The sequence below is a fragment of the Lynx canadensis genome, chromosome A2 (genome assembly GCF_007474595.2).
Source record: "Lynx canadensis isolate LIC74 chromosome A2, mLynCan4.pri.v2, whole genome shotgun sequence".
NCBI classification, from domain to species: domain Eukaryota; kingdom Metazoa; phylum Chordata; class Mammalia; order Carnivora; family Felidae; genus Lynx; species Lynx canadensis.
In genome coordinates, this window is record NC_044304.2 from 111868681 (window position 1) to 111891098 (window position 22418).

At 36.5% G+C, this 22418-nt stretch overlaps 1 protein-coding gene across 2 annotated transcripts in view; it reads right to left on the reverse strand.

The window, feature by feature from the left end:
* Window positions 1–21873, reverse strand: part of TMEM196 (transmembrane protein 196) — a 50391-nt gene extending 28518 nt beyond the window's left edge. For both annotated transcript variants that reach the window (XM_030308066.1, XM_030308065.1), the window contains exon 1: window positions 21646–21873. In XM_030308066.1, the coding sequence (XP_030163926.1) occupies window positions 21646–21810 (165 nt within the window). In that variant the 5' untranslated portion in view covers window positions 21811–21873. The remainder of the gene's footprint in view (window positions 1–21645) is intronic.
* Between the last annotated feature and the right edge of the window lie 545 nt (window positions 21874–22418).

A 22418-nucleotide genomic window follows, 5' to 3' on the forward strand; every position in this document is an offset into this window, starting at 1 on the left:
TTTTACAATTCAGTGTGTTCACAGCCGGATGCATGGAAGTCAACAAAAGAGATCCAGCAGGGTACTATACTCACAAGTGAATTTCAAGTCTGCTTCCATTCATTACTTTCCTGTTTCTATCACTCTTTCTACTATTTTCTTAAAACTCAGAGGCACTTTTGATTCCCCTCCCCTTTCTGTATCACTCCTATCAATCCAATTACTGTGAGCCATTAATTCTACATCCACAGTGAATCTCTTATTTCATCCAAGCCCTCAACAGCCCTCCCCTGGATTATCTATGAGCTTTCTAGAAAGGGTCTCTCTCTGCCTTCTGTTTTTCTAATGTCATTTGAAGTTCATCCTAAGCATGATTTTTAATACCTCACTTCTTCATACACTTTTTTTTAATGACTCAACAAATATCTTGGCCTGCCATCAGACCCTAAATGGATGGTTTCAATCCAATTTGCAAACTAGTCTCCTGCTGATATCCTACAGCCAAAGGGACTTAGTAATCATTGCACACACTCAGTTTATCATCTTTCCCTAAATCCACTTCTCTATTTGCAAAACTTTGTTCTTATTCTTACCTATTCGGCAGAGCCCATCTTAAGTTTTCTGACCAGATGTGATTTCATCTTTTTTTCTGATTTCTCATAGTACCAAATGTACATCTTTTTATGGACTTTATTTCGACTCTAGTCATTTTTATGTTTATTACCTGTATCACTAGACATGAAGCTTTTTAAGGAAGAGACTATTTTTTCATATTTATAACTACCACCAGTACGCTACTCCCAAGCAGAATATTTAGAATGCTCCCAGGTGTATGTATAGTACACACTTATTAAATTGTTGGAATGGAAGAGGAAGGTCTTTGGTCATGGTACTTATCAGTCAATAGGTTCTCAATAATTACTTGTTGTATAAAGTAATACGTGCAGTTTTTATTCCCATAATTCATAAAATTGCTCAACGATTATCAATGACACCCTACTGATTATTTCTTTATTTTGAAATAGTCTCCTAACAGGATTCCACGGGACTCAGCTCTCCCCTATTTTTTAAAAATGGTATTTATTTATTTTTGAGAGTGAGATAGAGAGTGAGCAGCAGACAGGCAGAGAGAGAGGGAGCCAGAATCCCAAGCAGGCTCCACACTGTCAGTGCGGAGCCCTGTGTGGGCCTGAACTCAGGAACCGTGAGATCATCACCTGAGCCAAAACCAAGAGTCAGATGCTTAACTAACTGAGCCACTCGGGTGCTCCTCTCTCTCTCTCTTTTAAATGTTTATTCATTTTTGAGAGAGAGAGAAAGAGGGCATGAACTTGGGAGGGGCAGAGAGAGAGAGAGAGATGGAGACAGAGATTCCGAAGTGGGCTCTTCACTGACAGCAGCAAGCCCAGCTGAGAGCTTGAATTCACAAACCCAACTGTGAGAACATGCCCTGAACAGAAGTCAGACACTCCAGTGACTGAGCCACCCAGGCACGCCGGCACTCAACTCTCCTTATTTTCCCATTCTTTTCTGTCTATCAGTCCTCAGTCTCTGTTACTGGGTTCTTTTTTCTCTATCTTACTATAAGCTGGTATTCCTGAAGTGTCAGTCTCTTCTCATCTAAACTCTTTGCAGCTTTAACTATTACTTCTCTGCCAACAACTTCTCACATGTATAGATTGAGAATGCCCTCTATCTGAAACAGTTCCAACTATATTTTTTACAAAGATGCCCTCCCAAAATTTCAAACTACACATTTTTATCTTTCTGTATTCACTTCTACAGTATCAATGATCTTATGTGGTGGTTGAATGCCATTATTTGGTCTTCAGAATTTATTTACCCATCTTCTAGCAATTATACCTCATTTTTCTGCTGAGGAAGGCATCTATCCCTCACTCTCAGTCATGGGTTTCTCACCCCACAAAGCTCTGTAAACCAACTTTAATGCATTAGGATGTTCTGTCTCCTTTATCATAGTGATTGCTTCAGAAATGACCACAAGATGCAAGTAAGGCCAATCAGAGGGAAAAGAATGAATTCTAGAAATTTTATTTCATCATTCAGAGAAACAGACTGTCTTTTCCACTGCCCTATGTATGGTGATGATATGACCTGAGAAATAGTAGGGGCTACACTGTAAAAACTAAGAATGACATCAACCAGGGGTGCCTGTGTGCCTCAGTCAGTTAAGCTTCCAACTCTTAGTTTTGGCTCAAGTCATGATCTGAGGGTCATGAGATCGAGCCCTGTGTCAGGCCACACTGAGCATGGAGTCTGCTTGGGATTCTCTCTCTCCCTCTTTCTCTTTCCCACCCCCACTCATCTCTCTCTCTCTCGCTCGCTCGCTCTCTCTCGCTCTTGCTCTCATTCTCTCTTTCAAAAAAAAAATAATGAATTCAACCAGAAGAATAGACACTAAGATGCTTCATAAAAATACTTTACCCTTCAGAGTGCCCAAATCATTCCCTGAAAATATTGTGAAAATATTGTCTTGAAAATCCTGTCATCATCCCCCTGGAGATATCCTTCTCCAAAATTTCTCACTTCTGGAAATAACACAGCCATCCACTGAGTTCTCATTCTTGACATCTGGGACTCCTTATTGACACCTGTTTCATACCCTCAGGTATGTCAGTGAACCACACAGTATTCGGTTTGTCCTCAGAAATATATCTGCTCTGTTCACTCTCATTGTTTCCACTCTATTCCAAACCTCATCAGTGTAAGAGCAAAAGCTTCCAAATTGTTCTTTCCATCCTTACCTTCATCAAACCCACTCTTCTCTGAACTTGCTGCCTCCACATTTTAACTTTTTCAATTTTATCCCATTGCCTTTAAGAAAAAAATCAAAATCTTGACATGGTCAATAAAGTGTTTCATATTCTGCCTTCTTCTACAGTCTCAACCTTCACTGATTTCTCTCTTAACTTCTTGGAACTCATCAAATTCCTTCCCCCTCAGGGACTTGACATCTGATATTTCCATAGCCTGAAATAGTCCTATTCTTCTCTGACAGGCTAACTATTATTCCTGAATTAAATATTACCTAAATATTATTGCATAAATATTACTTCCTCATGAAAGCCCCCCCCCCCCACTCCTTAACTTTCTGGACTAAGTTCCCATTTTAAACTCTTATAGCATCCTGACTTTTCCCTTTATAGCATTATAATTAAATGCTTAGTTGTATATTTATTTAATGTTTGTATCCCTACCATAGATTGTGTCTTGAAGGCAGGAACATTATCTTCTTGTTCTTTATAGTACCACCAGAATATAATACAGAGTGTATCATAAGTTGATGGATGAATATTTCATGAATAAATGCATCAAAGAGGCACAACTTGTCTAAACTTAATTTATTTTCTTGCCCTACAAACATGCCTCTGTTTTTGCTTTTCTGAGCTCAGTATAGTTTTACTCTCTTTAACCTGGGCAGAAAGTCAGCCTTAATTTCAAATCTCTTCCACTGTCATTTTTCATAGCCTGTTTCTCACCAGATTCTTGTTGAATCTGCCTCCATAAAGTTTCTCACATATGCCCTTTAATATCCATTTGCATTCAAGTTAGCTTTCTTCTGATTCTAAATTTTAACCTGAAAGATGTACATAATCCCCATGGCTCTAATTCTTCACACCGCTGCCTAGGTGATTATTCCTAAAATACAATGGCTCATGTTACTCCTGTCTTTCAAAACCTTTAAAACATTCTTAGTACCTGTCCATTTTTTTTTAAGTTTTTTTTTTTTTTTTTTTTTTTTGAGAGAGACAGAGACAGCATGCCTGGGGGAGGAGCAGAGAGAGAGGGAGAGAGAGAATCCCAAGCAGGCTCTGCACAGTTAGAACAGAGGCCGACGTGGGGCTTGAATTTAGGAAACCTTGAGACCATGACCTGAGCTGAGACTGAGTCGGAGACTTAACTGACCGAGCCACACAGACGCCCAGTACCTGTTCATTTCTTTAAAGACATATAGTTCAAATTCCATAGCATACTACTCAAGTTCCTCACAGTTAGGTCAGACCTACCGCTTTACACTCTCTTTTTCTGCACATTGTGTGTTCTGAAACCAATGTTCTCTTTTCCATTCTCAAGCTTTCCATGCATCATGTCTCCGCCAACTTGGAATGCCCTTCTTTCCTCACTTCCCATCAAGCCCTCCCTACTTTATTTTTCCAGACTTGCCACCAAAGTCACATCCTCCATGAAGTCATCTGTCTCCCTTTTTACTTTCCTTTTTGCATCCACAGGATGTTCATACACTACATTCTGTATTTAACTACGTTTATTTGGATTTAGGAGGAGGCACTATAATTTAGTGATAGAATGTCTTCTCCAGAGTCAAATGGCTGAATTTGAATCATGGTTTCATCATTTTCAATTTGTGCAACTTTGGGAAAGTTACTTAAATGATTTGCCACAGCTTTCTCTTTAATTGGATGCATAAGAGAACATACTTCATAGAATTGCTGTAAATAATTAGATAAAATAATTGGTGCAAAGCACTTAGAAGAATTCAAGTGCTCGATATCTGTTATTGTTTGCATACATATGTGACACCAGGTATAAAGCTCTTGGATCCAAAGCACAGATAATTATCTCTCTCCAAATTCTCAGCAAAGTGCTTCATTTAAACTAAGACCAGTAATTATCTGTCAAATTGATTAATTGCAAAGTTCTAGGGTCCTGTATACCTTAAGGCTTTGTATTACTATAACTGCTTTAATAAGATCCTGTTAAAGGTCCTATTGAAGGAGCAAATATTCAGGAAAGCAAGGAAAAGGGAGGGAAAATTATTAGAATTTTTAAAAGGGAGGAAATTATGTGAAAACATTATCATTAATATTGTAATTGCAGCTCTAAACAGGAGAATACACAAAGGAATCTTGTACAAACAAGCTGAAGACTTATGAGAAATGACAGTAGGGTTTGATATGTGTTGTTACCAAAGTGCAGCTTTTGATGGAATTGTTTTCTGTAGTCATGGGCTAAAAGGCTATGACCATGCACTGTTGAGAAAAATGTTCTGTACTTTATAACAGAACCCCTAGGCTCCCATTCAGTCTTCCTTTGTCATTTGACTATATTAGACAAGTCAACTGAATTCTCTGGGGCTTGATCTTTAAAAGGAGAGAGTTGGACTGTATGGGATTCATGAGTTCCTCCCTGCACTGATATTCTCTGATCCCTAATCTAAGTGGCCCTGTTTTTACCCCACTCATTTTTAGCAGACATTTCTCCAGTATTTATGAGGTATTTCTTGAGTATCTACCATGGCACTATCACAGCTCTCTGACACTGAATATATCATTTATAATAAATGTTATTCTTCATTCATTTTATATAAATGAGGAGACTAATACTAATATCACATGATTATGAAATTAAAAGAAACAATCCAGTGAAAGTGCTTGCCTTGTTATGGTATGTGGCAGGTGCCAATAAATGTTTATATTCTCCTTCTAATTGGAAAATTTTTTTCTTACACATCAAGATCCAGTATAAATATTGTTTATTTGTGAAGTCTTTTCAATCCCTGCATGTACTCCTAGTCAGAACCTAACAAAATATATTATATTCAAGTCTATTATAACACTGATGCGCTGATAATATTTTATGGTAATTATTCACTACATATCTGTCACTCCCGAAGGCTCTGAACTCCTAGTCAGGTATTACATATTTTTTACCTTTAAAACTTTGGCACTAACACAGGACCTCACACTTACAAAAAGTTCAATGAAAACTCATTGGCGAATGGATAAATGAATGACTGAATTTCCAGTTAGTAGGAGAGGTGGGGAAAAGCCTCTCCTCTCTCAAAACACTTTTGGTATTTGCCAAATGATACCTGAAATCCCCTTAATGAAAAGTCAGACAAAGATTTGGATTTCACCATTTAAAAAAGAAAGGCTGGGGGCGCCTGGGTGGCGCAGTCGGTTAAGCGTCCGACTTCAGCCAGGTCATGATCTCGCGGTCCGTGAGTTTGAGCCCCGCGTCGGGCTCTGTGCTGATGGCTCGGAGCCTGGAGCCTGTTTCCGATTCTGTGTCTCCCTCTCTCTCTGCCCCTCCCCCGTTCATGCTCTGTCTCTCTCTGTCCCAAAAAAAATAAAAAATAAATAAACGTTGAAAAAAAAATTAAAAAAAAAAATAAAAAAATAAAAAAGAAAGGCTGAAAGGCTTATGTCGTGGGGGAAGGTAACTTGGGTGTCCATTTTGGGAAATACTGTACCTGAACACTTAGCATACTGTTTCTACCAGCCAACTAAGTCAATTTAGCCTTCTAGTCCACTAATAGCTCAAATAGTCTTAAAGGTTTTCCTCATCTATAGTTCACGTCTTAGGTAAACAAAGCATGAAGATTTTCCTGATGAGCTAATTACTTCTTTTGATAAGAAAAATGTTTCTGGATCAGATAAATTAGAAATCCAACATAAGGCACAGATTTGAGTCATATACACAATGTCGCATTTTCTGAGAGTCACACTAAAAAAGAAAAAGATGAAAAGTTGAATATATTTTATTCAACTCAATATATTCATGCTGCTATCATTTCTACATGAAGTCAACATTGAAAAGTTTGAAATATGTTGCAGTCCTTTTTGCCATACTCAGTCCTTGAAATCCAAATGTGTATTTTATACTTTTAGCACATCTCAACTCAGATCAGCTACATTTAAAGTGTTCAATAGCCATATGTGGCTAATGACTACTCTAGTTGTACAAATCTAGATGACACCTGATTTTAATTACAGTCACAAGCCAAAGAAAAAAGTTCCCCCCACAAATATCACCCAGGAGATACGATGCTTTCCAAAACGAGTTCATTTCAGTTATGTGTGAGCTCTAGAGACAATTTAATTTCTATTGGCCTGGTTTCCCTGATAATTCAATGGGTGATGTCTGCCAAATTTGTATTTTTTAACTTATCAGATACTTTCCCCTTGATATTTCCTAAACTCCTTATGTACCCCTCTAAGACTATTTTGAAGGTCTGAAGACGTAAGATGTTTGGTGATACCCCTTGGCTACAGCAAAATCATGAGTTAAAGTTATACCTCTTTCTCCAAAACAAAAACAAAAACAAAAACAAAACAAAACCTGTTCCTTTGAGGAAATCATTTACTTTATAAGTGACTGGGGTATAAATAAGAATACTTATTATCTTTTATAATGATATTTTAATTTATTAACATTGCAGTGGAAAACTCAGCTTACCCTAACACTAGTAAATACACTCTGCTGTATCTATAGCCAAGGATACATTTGTGAAAAAGTGCACCTTTTTTAAATGTGGCCCTTTTAAAGTCATCTATCTTTATAAAATATTTTGACAATTTTTAAGACAGTATTGGATAAAGGCACAATGCATATACACATATTTGTTCCTAGCCACTTTAGGCCAATTGTATACTAAATCTGACTCTTAATTTTGATTTCTTTATGTTTGAACTAAGAAGAAAACCCTCAGACAGAAAATATTCAGAATTATATGACTTTGACATTCCCTATCCAAGCTCTTTGAATGTGTATAGATTGATAAATGAGCTTTGGAATCTCTTTTTTAGAGGCTTCTTGAAAGCAATTCACTTACTTACCTAAATTGATCACTAGCTCTTGTGGGTTTGGAAAATTTGCTAACCTCTAAAAATTCACTACAATTTCCCTGTTGCTTTGGAAAAGCACCACAGAGAATATGCCATAATTTCTGTAAAAAGCTGTTTTCTTGAAACCCCCAACTGGGGGGAGACCTCTAAAATGTGTTAAAATACTTACATCTTCGTGATAGTTTAGCAGTGCCAATAATTTGAGATCATTCCTGTTCAGTTTGAGACAGTAAACAAATAACTGCATTTTCCTTTCGGTTCAGCATTTATCTTAAGGATTACTCAATATTTTGAGGCATCTATGAAAACTGGGTTAGACTAAGTATTAGATGAACTGCCCTCTTGTCCTGGTTCTATAGTTAGCCAGCAGTGTTAACTCTCAGAGCTTTAGTTTACTTATCTATAAAAGGATGAATTTGGAATAAATTACTTCTATGTCTCTATACAGTTTATGTTGTGTGACTTAATTATACTTCTCAACTGATAGGGAGAGGAAACATTTTAATGGCATTCTCTTCTTTACCCCTATAGCCATGACAGCCCTCAGATGAGACAGAGAACACAGAAGCCATCAAGGCTCCTCTCACCATTTGCCATTCAGTGTGATAAACTGCATCTTCAGTCATATTCATCTTGCTTTTCTTTTTTTTAAATACACAAAAATACAATGTATCAACACAAGACCTGCACTTCATCTCTACATTAAATCACCCTTCCTCTACTCAGACTTTCTCTCCCTTTCTACCTACTCCATTATTTACCTCAGCACACAGAAGTGTTCCAATATCTCCCTTAAAATCAAAAACCTTCCTTCACTCCAAATCCTTTCACATTAATTGCTCTCTCTCTCTCTACACAGACCCCTTCACCACCACTACACCACTACACTTACTATTTCTGTATTCTTGCTTCCCATTATTTCTTTAGCATACTTCACACTGGAGTATGTGTCCTTTACTTCAACTGCTTTTGCTAAGGTCACCAATGACTTCCATGTTACAGTCCGCATCTTACAAGGAAGCTCTCTCCTTTGGGCTTCTCTAACACCACACTTTCTTGGTTTTCCATACATTTCTCTGGTCACAACTTCTCAGTCTCTCTTTCTTACCTTCATATTAATATCCAGCTTCTGAATTTCAGAGGAACTAAAGGCTTTGTTTTGGGTAATTTCAACCAGTAACATGGCTTTAAATACCTTTAAGTGGGGGCGCCTGGGTGGCTCGGTCGGTTAAGCGTCCGACTTCAGCTCAGGTCACGATCTCACAGTCCGTGAGTTCGAGCCCCGCGTTGGGCTCTGGGCTGATGGCTCAGAGCCTGGAGCCTGCTTCTGATTCTGTGTCTCCCTCTCTCTCTGCCCCTCCCCTGTTCATGCTCTGTCTCTCTCTGTCTCAAAAATAAATAAACGTTAAAAAAATTAAAAAAAATAATATTATAAATACCTTTAAATGTATTTAATGTATTTATAGACTGATCCCATGTTTAGATTTCACCACAGTCCTATGTTCTGAACTCTAGACCCATCTAATAGTCCACAGCATGTCTCTGTCTCACAGGTACCTCTAACAGATCACAAATAAATTCTTGGTCTGTCCACATCCTACGCAATTATATTCTAGGCGCGCGCACACACACACACACACACACACACACACAGTTTTCCCTTTTCTAATCATCTAATTCTCAAAAGAGTAAATGGGATCCTACCAGTTGCTCAGTCCCCAAATCTGAGACTTGTTCTTTTGTTTTTTAATTATTACTATTATTTCTTTTATTTTAGATAGAGAAAGAGAGAGAAAGTGAAAGCAGGGGAGACGGGCAGAGGGAGAGGGAGAGAGACAAAGAGAGAGAAAGAGAGAGATTGGAGCTCAGGCAGGCTCAATGCTCAGCCTGGAGCCCCACACAGGGCTTGATCTCATGACCCTGGGATCATGACCTGAACTGAAATCAAGAGTCAGACACTCAACCGGCTAAGCCACCCAGGCGCCCCATCATTCTTAATGCTTTATTCAACAATGACATCTAATCAAACACTAAGTCTTGTCAACTCTGTATCTCAAATATCTGTGCTTCCTCCATTTTATTTCAATATTTCACTGTCATCCATGTAACCATAATATCATAAATGTCAGTAGCGTCCTAACTAGACTTGTAACTTCTTGTCTGACTCAAATATATTTTATAAACTGAAGCCCCAAATGAGCTTCTTTAAATGCAGATATTATCTCGTCACTTTTATGTTTAAAGCCTTTCCATTATTTTTAATAGTCTCCTATTATAAATAAGGAAAAATCAAGACATTGCAAATTGTGTATAAAGCCTTAAGTGATTTTTTCCTTTTTGCCTCTTTACCTCACTGAGTGCATTCTATCTCCTTCTGCTCATTTGCCATAAATCCAGTCACCCTGGCCTTCTTTCAGTTTTTCAAATACATCAAACCTTTCCTATTTGAGGGTCTTTATCCATTCTGTTCCCTCTAGTTGGAACAGCGTTCTTCCCCTGTTTCATCCGGGTAATGCCTCATCATCCTTCAGAAAATACTGCTTCCTTGAGATGTTTTAGATGTTTGTGCATTATTTGTTCATTGTATATATATAATATATATATATATATTATATATCTCTATCTATATGTCTCTATCTATCTATCTATCAGCTTCAGAAGATCAGGAATCATGATTATTGTATTCACTGCTAGATCCTCAGAACCTAACTCAGACTGTAAAATGCTGTAGCTGTAGAATCAATATTTGTTGACAAAATCTTATAGGAAAGAGAACTAAGGAGAATAAGCATCTGGCATGAGAATTGGAATGGGAACCTGACTCTTCTGATTTGTTTTAGCTCTTTCTCCATGCTACATTGTCATTCCTCTTCTTGACTCATCCCAACCCAGTGGGATGAGCTCAGGCCCATTAAATGTCTTTACCATTGATCTCAACAGGGAATGGTCCCCATCTCCATATCCCTAACCCCTAGGGGTCCTTGCCCCTGAGCCATGCTATCCCACAACCCAGCTCCCTGGGATTTGTCTGCCTTTATTAGATTTACAAATCTCCTTAATGACCTCTGCTTTCCCCTCTCCCAATTCTTTTGCATTTTTAGCATAATGTTCATCTTTAAAATAAGTCACTTTTCCACTTTCCTATTTATATTTCTTTCTTTTCTTAGTCCATGGAAAACCCTGCTAATTATGCAGTGTTATTTTTTCCCTTAAGCTAGAACTAATTTCTTATTTTCCACCCCAAAACAGAGCACTGAAAAAAGCAAAGCACATAGATCCATATACCATGTTTCTTTCACTCCAGAAAATTATGAAGTTTTCAATATTTCAAAAATTCAACTGGAAAAAGATAAGTGTACATTTTTATCAAGAACGTCATGACCTCTCACAAATATGATCACCTTTACAAAAAATAAAATACCAAAGGAATAAAATGTACAACAGATATGTTGTTGTGCTAAACAGTTCTCCATTAGCATCAGGCCATCTTGGTGGCTTAGCAGGTAGCATGGGGCAAGAGGCAACTACAGTGAAAAAATAAATTGAACCAAAAGCACTCAAGGGAGACATGGAAAGAAAACCCCCACAGTGATAAAAAGGGATGCACAGCAGGCAGTGAGGTAAACCTTTTCCAGAGACTGTAAGGTAACTGAATGAAACCAACAATCACAAGATTGAATTTCAGAAGAAATCATCAAACCTAGCATGTAGCTGATTGGCATGTCAAACTTTTCTAGATGAATCCAAGTCCAAAAACCTCAGAAACTTCTGACTGCCCCTGGACCCAAATCCCTCAATGTATAGAAAGAATCAGTCTTGATTCTCACAACACCATTCCCTCACATCTCCCTTTCAGTGTTCATGGAACTCAGTCTTTCTTGTATTTAATGCATTATGCATTGTGTTCTATTCCAATTCTGCTTTGTGATAGTTTTTCTTTTTAAAAAATAATCTGTTGACTATTTTGAATATGCTGAGTAAATAAGGCTTTTGATGTTAGAGCTGTTTCTTCTCCAAAAGTAGCAAGAAAATTATAAATTTTGGTAGGAGGGACTGAATTTGCAGTACTACACATTTAGGTGTCAATCACCCAAATAATTGTTAGGTATAGTCATTACTCATGTTAATCCTGAAAATGGAACAAAATAAAACTATCTCATGTATAGCAGTAACAAAATCGAAGAGTTTATCTTCTGAGTCCAAATTTTTGTTATTTTAGCCATTACAACAAATAAATGAATTTCAAAATTCAAACACATAAAAATTTAAGATAATTATTTCTGGAGGGAAGTACAAGAAGTTGTCATCAATATTGAACACCCAGGTATGGAAACATTGTCAATAACATTCTGTTTATTAAAGCAGCTTAAACTTTATATATCTATATATATATATATATCTATATATATATATATAATATATTATATAGGGCCTCTCTATGACCTATGTCGTGATGACAGTTTAGTAGGTATTTGTATATAGCTTAAGGTAATTTTACATTAATGTGGGCTATCCTAGTTTGCATAATTTTTGTTTATATTTTTGTTTAAGATTTCTTCATGTCATTTTCGAGTAAGATTAACATAGATGCTGTAATGTATTTGGACAACACTCAAATATTATGTCCATAACTTGATACATGTGGAAAACACAACAAAATTTAAAATGTAGAAGATACATTTGGTGAAGATGAAACAACAACAACAAAAAATACTTCCTTGGGTACGTGCCAGCTTTGAGTCTGTGATTTGTGACCTGTTCTCACAGAATTGAAAATAGCCAGGGACTCCAGGGGACTAGAAGTTATGTTCTTCCCAAGAATTGTCAACACCATAGAAGAATGTCCACCCAACATGCCTGGCAGTTTCTGAAACCCAGCCAGTTATGGAAATAAGTTGCAGCTCATAGAGGATCACAGCATTGTGAACTTGTACCCAAGTCGGGTTACTAGCAGCCTAAACGCAGCATATAGTGCATATCAGTGACAATTATCAACTTCCTTGTATGAATTTCTTATCTTTTAATCTCCCCTGCATACGCATATGAGCACATGCATGTGTTCACACACACACACACACACACGCACACACACACACATGCACACATTATCTCTTCAGGTGATTTAGATCACTAAATCCTAAATCTGCTAGGTACTCATTCCTTAGGTGAAGAAACTCATCCTGCTGAGATAAATGGTCTAACACAGCAGTTTGAATTCTTAGGCAATGCAGCATATTCGAAACATAAGCTGCCAGTGTTACTATTATTAATGTGACTGTTATTATTATTAATTCTTCAGAGCAAACAATGTAGGAAAATAGTCAGCAGGAAACAAGTAGAGAAAGAGATAAGAATTCCAACAGCCTAGCCAAAAATAATGATAAACTCAAATACATGATCTCTATTTGGGAGAACACACAAAAATTATCCCAATGTTGACCTAGATAATATTCCTAGGACCCTGGAAAATGAACTCTAAATCACAACTATTAATGTTTGAAATTGGTTATGAAAAGCACATATTTTCTAAGAGAGGGTATATGACCTAAATGTTACCAAGCATTGAGTCCAAGATCAATTTCATCAATGGCCTTACAAAAAGCTACCCTTCAGAAATGTATAAAAATAACATTTCTATTAACACAAAAATAGAAACCACGTACAGAAAATTGATTTTCCAGACATACAGCAATAGCATGCAGTCATTGTTGTGGGCTCATCATAGTTATTAAATACTTAACATGTATCAAGCCCTTTATATAAGTATTCATTTTAATTTTTTGAACTCCATAAGATGGGTATTAGTATTGCTATTTTACAGATAACTTAGCTGATAGCTCAGGGAGATAATGTGACTTACTCAAACTTAAGCTAACAAATGTTAGAGCTAGAATGTGAACCCAAGTCTTAATGCCTCCAAATCTATTTTCATTTCTTAATGTAATGCTGATGTTTCCAATTAAATAAGTGAACTCTTATATGTCAGGCAGCTGTAAGAATTATTGAACATCTTACAAATGCACCATCAACAGGAAAGCCACTTGAAGTGGGTTTACGTTTGTGATGGTAGATTTACACTTCCCTCAAGTCTCAAGAGTTCCCTCACATCTTTCTTCTGATACAGGATACATGTCTTGGAATCAAGAGCTGGTGTTTTGCCTTGAAATGAGCACCAATGCCCGGTCCAACTGCTTTGGCCTCATGATCATCAAGTTCTAACCAGCAAAGCTCACCAAATTTAGTTAGGAATCAAAGGCAGATTAGTCTTACCATTCTTTCAGGACCCTTTTAAAGCTGGTCTTATCATATCTGGGTGAGCTACATCTTCACTTGCCAATTATTATGTGAACATCTCTTTGCTTTAACAAGTCTAGTCTCCTTTACACATGTTAATAGTTCTGCTTAGCACATCTTCTTTTTCTCCTCTGCCCACTGGAAACCTGCCCAATCTCCAAGGCCTGGATAAAGAGCTCCCCCCACAAGGGAGTCAACCCTGATCCCTCACTGATAACTCACATTTTGAACTACGTTTAAATATGGTTTGTATATTCCTGACTTGCTTTCATAATATGTAATGATCATTTGAGATGCATAATTTCAGTTTACTTTTTAAGGCTAAAGCCTAAGCTCTAAAGGTAAGAACGATTTGGTCTAATATTTCACATTCTTCTGGGAATATGGAAGTTGTGCTTGTTCATCAGTTGACTATGTCAGTCTCTTCTGGGAAACAGGTACAAACAGTGATGGGGACTTGATCTTTATGCCATTCTGCCTGACTCATATATTCAGGGATGGGAGCAAATAATGAGATCAGACTTCAGTGAATGACTTTTTCATGACAATTTCCCATGTTCCACACAATGCAATAGAAAAAGTGCAGATTTTAAAATGAGACTGTCCATCTTTAAATACTAACTCAGCTGATTAAATAAAAGTGGATTCTAGGTCCTTTTCCCTACATAAATTTTATATAATACTACATTCTTCACAACGTTGTTAAGATTAGAAATAATAATGTATATAAAAACATCTGGAACACAGTTAACTATTAATAAATCATATCTTGTATTACTTCTACAAGACAAATAGCTCAAGGCACCCTGTCTCCCAAAATGGTCTTCTTAGCCACTAATATTTTCTTTTTTTGTCTTGACCACATAATTTTGTTCAATATTTAATAATAAATCACGAACTAATGGAGCTTAGAATTTCTTCTCAGGAATCTTGATACTGGTGCTAAAAACCATGAGCCCTAATTAATAAGAATCATTGTTGAAATCTAGGTATTTCATTGATGCATCTATTAATACTACAACATGTAATAAATATTGGTTCAAAAGCAAAACCATAAAAACCTCCAAGATACTATGTATCTTTTTTTAAGTTTATTTATTTTGAGAGAGGCAGAGTGCAAGCAAGGGAGGGGCAGAACGAGGGGTGACAGAGAATCTGAAGCAAGGTCTGCTCTGACAACGCAGAGGCTGATGCGGGGCTCGGACTCATGAAATATGAGATCATGACTTGAGCCAAAATCAGATGCTTAACCTGAGCCACTCAGGTGTCCCAATACTATGTGTCTTTATTAGAAGTATTAATTTGTACTTTTATTTTGACTAACGATAAGAACGTATATAGTTTTACATGTTTTCAAGGACTTTGATTTATGGCATAAATAATGGTTCCTACATCCTCACTGTTTGACTTGTCTGACTTAGATAATTGTCTAATTTATCTTATTACTGAATATTTTTATGATAGAATTTTTACCATTCTCTTTACCCCCAAAAGAAAAACAGAGAGAGAGAGAGAGAGAGAGAGAGAGAGAGAGAGGTGCCTTACTGCTGTTTCCCCATTCAGTTTTAAGCTGAATATTTTACATGACCTGTCTAATGCAGATATTTTGGTACATTTTTGTAGTTAATAATGTACCTTGTGAATTAAATCAAAAGGTAACTAGACACATACCATATACGAAAAAAAAAAAACAAAAGGTGAGTCAAACTAAAATTGATCAACGGTGTTGAAGAAATGTTGAGACCCAGTGTAGTACTGGTGTTATCTAGGTCCCAGGCAGTCCTAGGATAGTATAAGGGCAGTTGAAGAAAGAAGCGATTTATGCTCACTGAGCACTTATTCTATGCCAATGTTAGTATTGACGGTAATCCATGAAACTGGTACCGGCATTTCTCTCCTTGACTTCATAAAGAAACAGAAGTTATCCAGTGCCACAGTTATAGTGAGTAGGATATATGAATCCAACCTGTCATTCAATTTGACTGTAGTATATATAGCTTGGATCTGCATTCACAAGAAAAGTTGCATGGTTTTCGATATAATAGAAAAAAGTACTCATACAATTTCTTCTGTCTCCTAGAAATATACTCAATGAAAATATATACTGCCACCCACTTATTCTGGAATTGTCCATTTAGCATGTTGAAATAAACATCTACCTGCAGAGTGACCACCTGGTAATTTTACTAAATTACTAAGACAGTAAAGTCAAATATTATTTAAGACTCTGAGCTTATTTATTTATAGAATTCATTTGAATGAATAAGTTTATATATATATATATATATATATATATATATATAGTGTAGTAGTAAAATGAAAATCTGTTTACTTCATAAGTAAATGACCCAACATTATTTGAACATAAAATTTTTGGGGTTTTTCCCCCTCTAGTAGTTGTGTACACACACTTTCACCAAAATCTATTCTAGTTCTTATAGAATTTTAAAGACAAGCATTTCAGTTTGGATGGGTGGGTTATGCCACCAACCAAAAAAATTAAATATTATCTGAGGGCTAATATAGAAAGTTAAATCTCTTGGCCACATTTGAAGCATGTATTGGATGATCTGGTTAATAACCATGTCAATACAAGAAAACCAACTTGAACACTTTAGGCAAAATCATCCAAATGAAAGGGTTTGACTTTATTCAAATCATGTTTGTATCAAGGAAACTGTCCACAAAAAGGTGACTGATGCAATTATTATCAATTTTCCCCTAATATTCCTATGCCAAAGTCTTCAAGATAGTTATACTCTCAGATCAGGGCCAAAATCCTGAGACATAATTTGTCACAGGCCCTAGATAAAAATTTAAGCACATGTCACTTTATGAGGATGAAATATAGACTAAAGCAAAATACTTCATCAGATAATGACAAAAGTCACCATTTTTCTTCTATTATACCATTATCAATCAATACCAGAAATAGAATTTTATTTATGTTTCATTTGACACATAGTATGGTTCCTTGAATAATAACTACACTTCCTAGTAGTTTGACTTATCCAACTTCTTTAATTGCCAATATCTAATGGCCCTAACCCCAGTAGATAAAAGTGGCACTTGACAATAATCGTATACATCAAATAAGGAAGAGATTCTTTGCCTGGGCTTTACAGAGTCCATTAATGGGCTTCACTACATCCAAAACTTAATCAAAATTGATCTACATGTTCAAACAATACTATTTATATGTGGAGCAATGCCTATGAGATTACACACTAAATTTATAATGGTGGCTAATTTTGATGAGTTGAAAGAGAATATCAGCTTTGATTCTTTTTTTAACCCTTTGATATGAGAATATGTATGAATTACTTGTGTAATTAAAATTAATTCTAAAGTTGGTTTTAAATGTATATTTGTAATTTTTATGAAGGTGGGGCAGAGCTTTCATCTCATGCTCAGATATACAAGTCTCTTATGTTATATATTTTGAAGCTGGAGAAAATTGATATATTATCTGATTAGAGACACATTAGCTTCAAATTTTGTGCATTTGAAGTAACTTCAAATGTTTCAGATTTATTTCTCCTTATTGTTTTATTTTTCCTTAAATGAATTGGATAGATTTAAAAATTAAAAATAACACTTTGAGGCAGATATCATTTTATATATAGCACCTCCCTTACATTGCTAATGTAGGATTAATTTCAACACAAACTTCCAATTGGCTGAGTTGTTGCAATGGTAAATCAGGAGTCCACCTAACAGGTGGCCTTGATTATGCTATAAATTTCACCCACCTAAAGTATCAGATTTATTATCTGGAGAAAGTTATAATATACAAATCAAGTATTGTCCAGAAAAATAAGCAAAGTCATTCAAACTTTTAATTATTTTAAGGTAAATATTTTTTTGAATATTTAAAAGACTGTGGGCTAAACAAGGCTTAGAAAAGTTTCTTTTAATACTTTTGATTTATAGAATGAGTATTAGATATAGATGGATGGAATTTAGCATGCCATATCTCAAATACAACTTAGCACTAGATGTTGTTCTGGACACAACCATCTGAATCCCTACATTTTCAAGTGCCAACCTAGAGCAGCAAAATAAAACTCTCTTGGAACCATGAATCTGTGTAGTACTAAATACAGTCCATTTCCATTACAGATTCATTATTGATGGGGAAATGTAACTATCATACAGCAACTTGGAAACATAGCTCTGTCTATTGAACTCTGTCAATAAATTGTACACGTCAATTATATTTCACATGACTTTCTTTTCCAAAGCAGTTTACTCAAGAGTTCATTCATTGTTATCTAGCAGTAATGTCTTCCTTCAACAAGGTTACTATATCAGCTATAACAAATGAACAGGAAGAAGCAAAAATCCTATAAGGGATTGATAACTTTCTTTCTGTATAGCGAAATAATTTTTTTTCCTGCTTATTGGCCACATCTTTAAACCCATGACAGGAACCTGATCACCCTTTGCTTCATTATAAAACAGTGACTAGAAATATAAGCATCCATCCCCTGGGTTTCTAAGACTTTTATTTTACTATTTAATTTTTAAATCACATTTTGCAAAATTTGCATATTTGGGTTCAAAGATCAAAATAGTTGCCTGAATTCTTAGTGTACTTGACTAGATAAAAAGCTTGTGTCAGAGTCCATACATAAAAAAATAATTCCTTCACAGTACAGTTTTATTTCTATTGATTTCTAAAATTTAATTCAGACATCTTGTAATAATGACAATAATGTATTGAAAAAAACTTCATGGCACCAATCAAAGCACACTCTGATTATAGACTGTGGTTATTGTGACAGGCTAATTATTGTAAAATCCCAGCTAGTGTTTATAACTAACACATATTTTTAATTCATAAAATACCAAAGAGATTAATAATTTTTTTAATCTAGTTTTTCTCTGCTTCTCCTTGAATCTCTTTGGGAAGTATGAATTGGTATTATTATTATTATTATTACTAAAAATATGAGGCAATAAGTCTATTGCCTTAGACTGGCACACAGCCTTGCATCATGGTCTGGCCCCAACCACTCTTTCCATCCTTATCCTTATCTTCGTTTCACACATAAGCCCCAGAAAAGTAGAAGAGCCTATTCTTTCTGGAACATAACACATCCCATCCCAGTTTGTGCCTTCATCCAATGCTGTCTGAAAGGCTTTCCTTTCTTATGCCCTTCTGCCAGTTTGTGCACCCAGTATTAGTGGCTTGCATTTATTCAGTGCTCACTACACACTATATATTTACTAAGAGCATTATTTCATGTATTCCTTTTAACAGGCCTGTTTTACAGAATATGAGAACTGTGGATGTTATCTCGATAATAAATGACAGATCCGCACCCAGGCAGACTTTGGAGTCCACTCTGTGATGCATTACTTAACACTGTGTTACATAAATTACAAGTCCCAATAAACTTCCAAGATCAAGAGAAAAGTAATTGTTATCCCATGGATATTTCACTGACCACCCCATACTCTCACCCTTATATCTGCCCCTATATCTCTCTGAGGTCAAACTTTAATTTCTCACCACTGATAAAGTTAGTGATATACTCATCTTGTCTGATTTACTAGTTATTCTGACTTATCTTAATAATCTTTGTATTAAATAGTAAAATGCACATGGTTAGCCCTCTATAAATACTGGTTATATGAATTCATCATTGACAGAAATAAGAGATAATTGAGATTATATCACAAATGACCTCTGAAAAACAATTTAAAAAATCAATTTAGGAAGTCTATAATTTAATAAATAATGATCAAAACTGAGTATTTCTTCATAAATTTGATTTTTTAACTTGAGTTTATAAAAGTGATCCCAAAAGGGACTTGTTGGGGCATCCCTGTTTCAATCCATTCAATCACATGTATTTTTTAAAAATTTTATTGAATCAGACAATAGAATTTAGAACTGTTGTTTGAGCACCCTAGGTGAATTTTGGTTACTCTAAAGAGCCAGTTAAATATGGAAATAATTCTTTATGATGACTACATGTATATTGTATATAAATAATTATTTTATTTGCTTTTTACTGGGCAGATTCAAAACTTTCATTTTTGGTAACAAATACATATGTTGGCTCATTTAGATAATGGTACGTTGTCTGGGAAGAGAAAAAAATAATCTATTTTCCTTATGTGATGCCAAGCAAATGTAACCATTCTTTTAATTCTTAAAGATAAAGTGGATACTTTAATTCTACTTAGAGACAACCTATGTTTATTCATCCAATTTCTCAAAATTAAGAGGGGAAGTGATTTGAAGAGTATTTGAGGATTCTCCTTCATAAGTCATCAAAAGGTCACATTTTGCCCCATTTGTTTTAAATGTTGATATTATATCCAATTTTGATAGTTGTCTGATAGAAGTTTTAAAGTCTGACTAATTCTGTTTAAATAGTGATAACTACAACTCTCAAAATAATCACTATTACATATAAGATGTAAAGTTCTCAAATTTAAGATTTGCCTTTTAGCCTTTCATACTTAAGTTTAAAATGTATATTGATAAAATTTACATAATAAAGAAAAAGTTAATTATTTGGAGATGATAGTAACTTACTGAATTCAGAACAAGGATTTTTGGAAACATTCAGTGGTAGAATTGAGTACCATTTTTACTTTTCCTTTTAACTTCTGCAGTTTAAAAACATTTGCTTCACTTTGAAAAATTAAAATATAAAAACTAATTTTCCACAGCACAATTGTACTAGTTTTAGGAATGCTGGAAGGTCTCTCAAATCTGAATTACTTTGAAACGATTTTTCTTAAACAAATAGTCTTTTTTCTTCTTCATTGACTTAAAACAAAAATACTCAAGCCATGATTGTTAATTACACCTACTGATCATCAGTGACAGAACAACATCCTATTAAATTATCTTGAAAACTGGAATCAAGCTAGAAACCAAGAAGGATATAGCGTCTATATACTCAAAGGAGAAGAAAAAAATGATTTTTCACAATCAGGGCCACACTAGGAATAGTGCTGAGTTATTTTATTGGTCTTTGGTGGAAGGAAAGAGTCTCTAAAGCTTTCCTGGAGATTCCACCCACAGTAAACAAGAAGGTCATTGGGTCTGACATCTGACCTAGAGGAAATTATGACATTCTCTCTGAGCATTAGGTACTCTTTAAGCCGAGTTATTCTCCAATTAGAATGTAGTTACATATCCTACCATTTATTGTTTAACTTATTGCTTAGAACTTACAGAAGAGTTTTTAGATGTGAAGTATCAGAAAGCTAGCAAAGAAAAATTAAGAGCAGTGTTTTCTGGGATAAAATATTCCTTTTACACGCATACCACATTTCTCTTTCTGTTTTATCAGTGTTGTCTTTAGTCGGACACTGTTGCCCAGAAATACATGCATCAATCTACCCTTGCTTGTTCCTGATACAAGAAATGATGTAACACTTTCATTTTGATATTCCTTGTAAAAGAAACAGGCTAAGTGAGTCTGCCCTTGACAGGTGTGACTCCCTAATCAGCACTATTAGGCAGCCTTTTGCAGATTCAGCCAGGGGAAACTGCTGAACCCCCCTAACCACCACCACCACTTTAAACAAAGCCATTTAATTTGGTCTTAAGCAAGGTGAGGGGGAAAAAGCCAATTAGTAAATAAAGGGACAAACATAAAGAGGAATAATCTGCCAACAAGAACCTACATGCAAGCCAGAGATTTATGATTTTCTTCCCCAGGGAGGGAGTGACTAACGCACGCACACTGACCATCACCGTAAAGAGGTAAAGAGAGAGTGAAATGGCTCAACGTACACACACCCCGCTCCATACCGGGGACGAGTCTCCGAGCTGCGGCTTGTGCTCTCGGAGGGCCAGGCTGAAGCTGACCGCCCCCACGGCCACGCTGGACACCCCCAGCCCTATCTCCAGCACAGAGAGCACCAAGAGGCTCCCAATAATCTGGCCGCTGGTGCACATCCTTCCTCGGTCATCATTCCTTCCAGATCAGAGAGGGAAACCAACCATCCACCTTCTTTCTTCCACTATCCTCCTTACCCCTTCCGCCCCCTACCAGACCCCAAAACTTTTCTTTCTTCACCAGCGAAGCATTCTCCACGAGGACTAGATTTCCAGAACCGGAGACCCTCTTCCCTGACCGGGCCAGAGGCAAGAGTCGCTCCGCCCCCTGGCACGTTCTGACAGCGATCGTCGGATTTTCCCGGGTTCGGTGGTCGGGGTCAGGAGAGGAGAGTGTACCCGCAGAAGGGCTTTCAGGAAGGAGCCAGAAACCTGGCGGAGCCAGGAGGAAAGGAGCCCTGCTCGAGAGGCGCTGTCCAGAGTTCTGCCGCGTCCCAAGTCTCCGCAGGAAACCTGCTTCCTTCGTAGCCTCCCAGACCCTTCAGGCTTCCCTTTCTCTCCTTGCCAAGGAGATGAGCCTTGCTTCCCAGAGATCCAAAGCGGAACTGTTCAGAGCTTCTCTCTCCCTCTCGCTCTCGTCTCCTCTCCTTTGTTTTCGTGGTAACACAAAGTGCTTCTGCGAGTCCCTCGGTCCCCAGGCTGAGCGGGCGGATATATTCAGCACCACG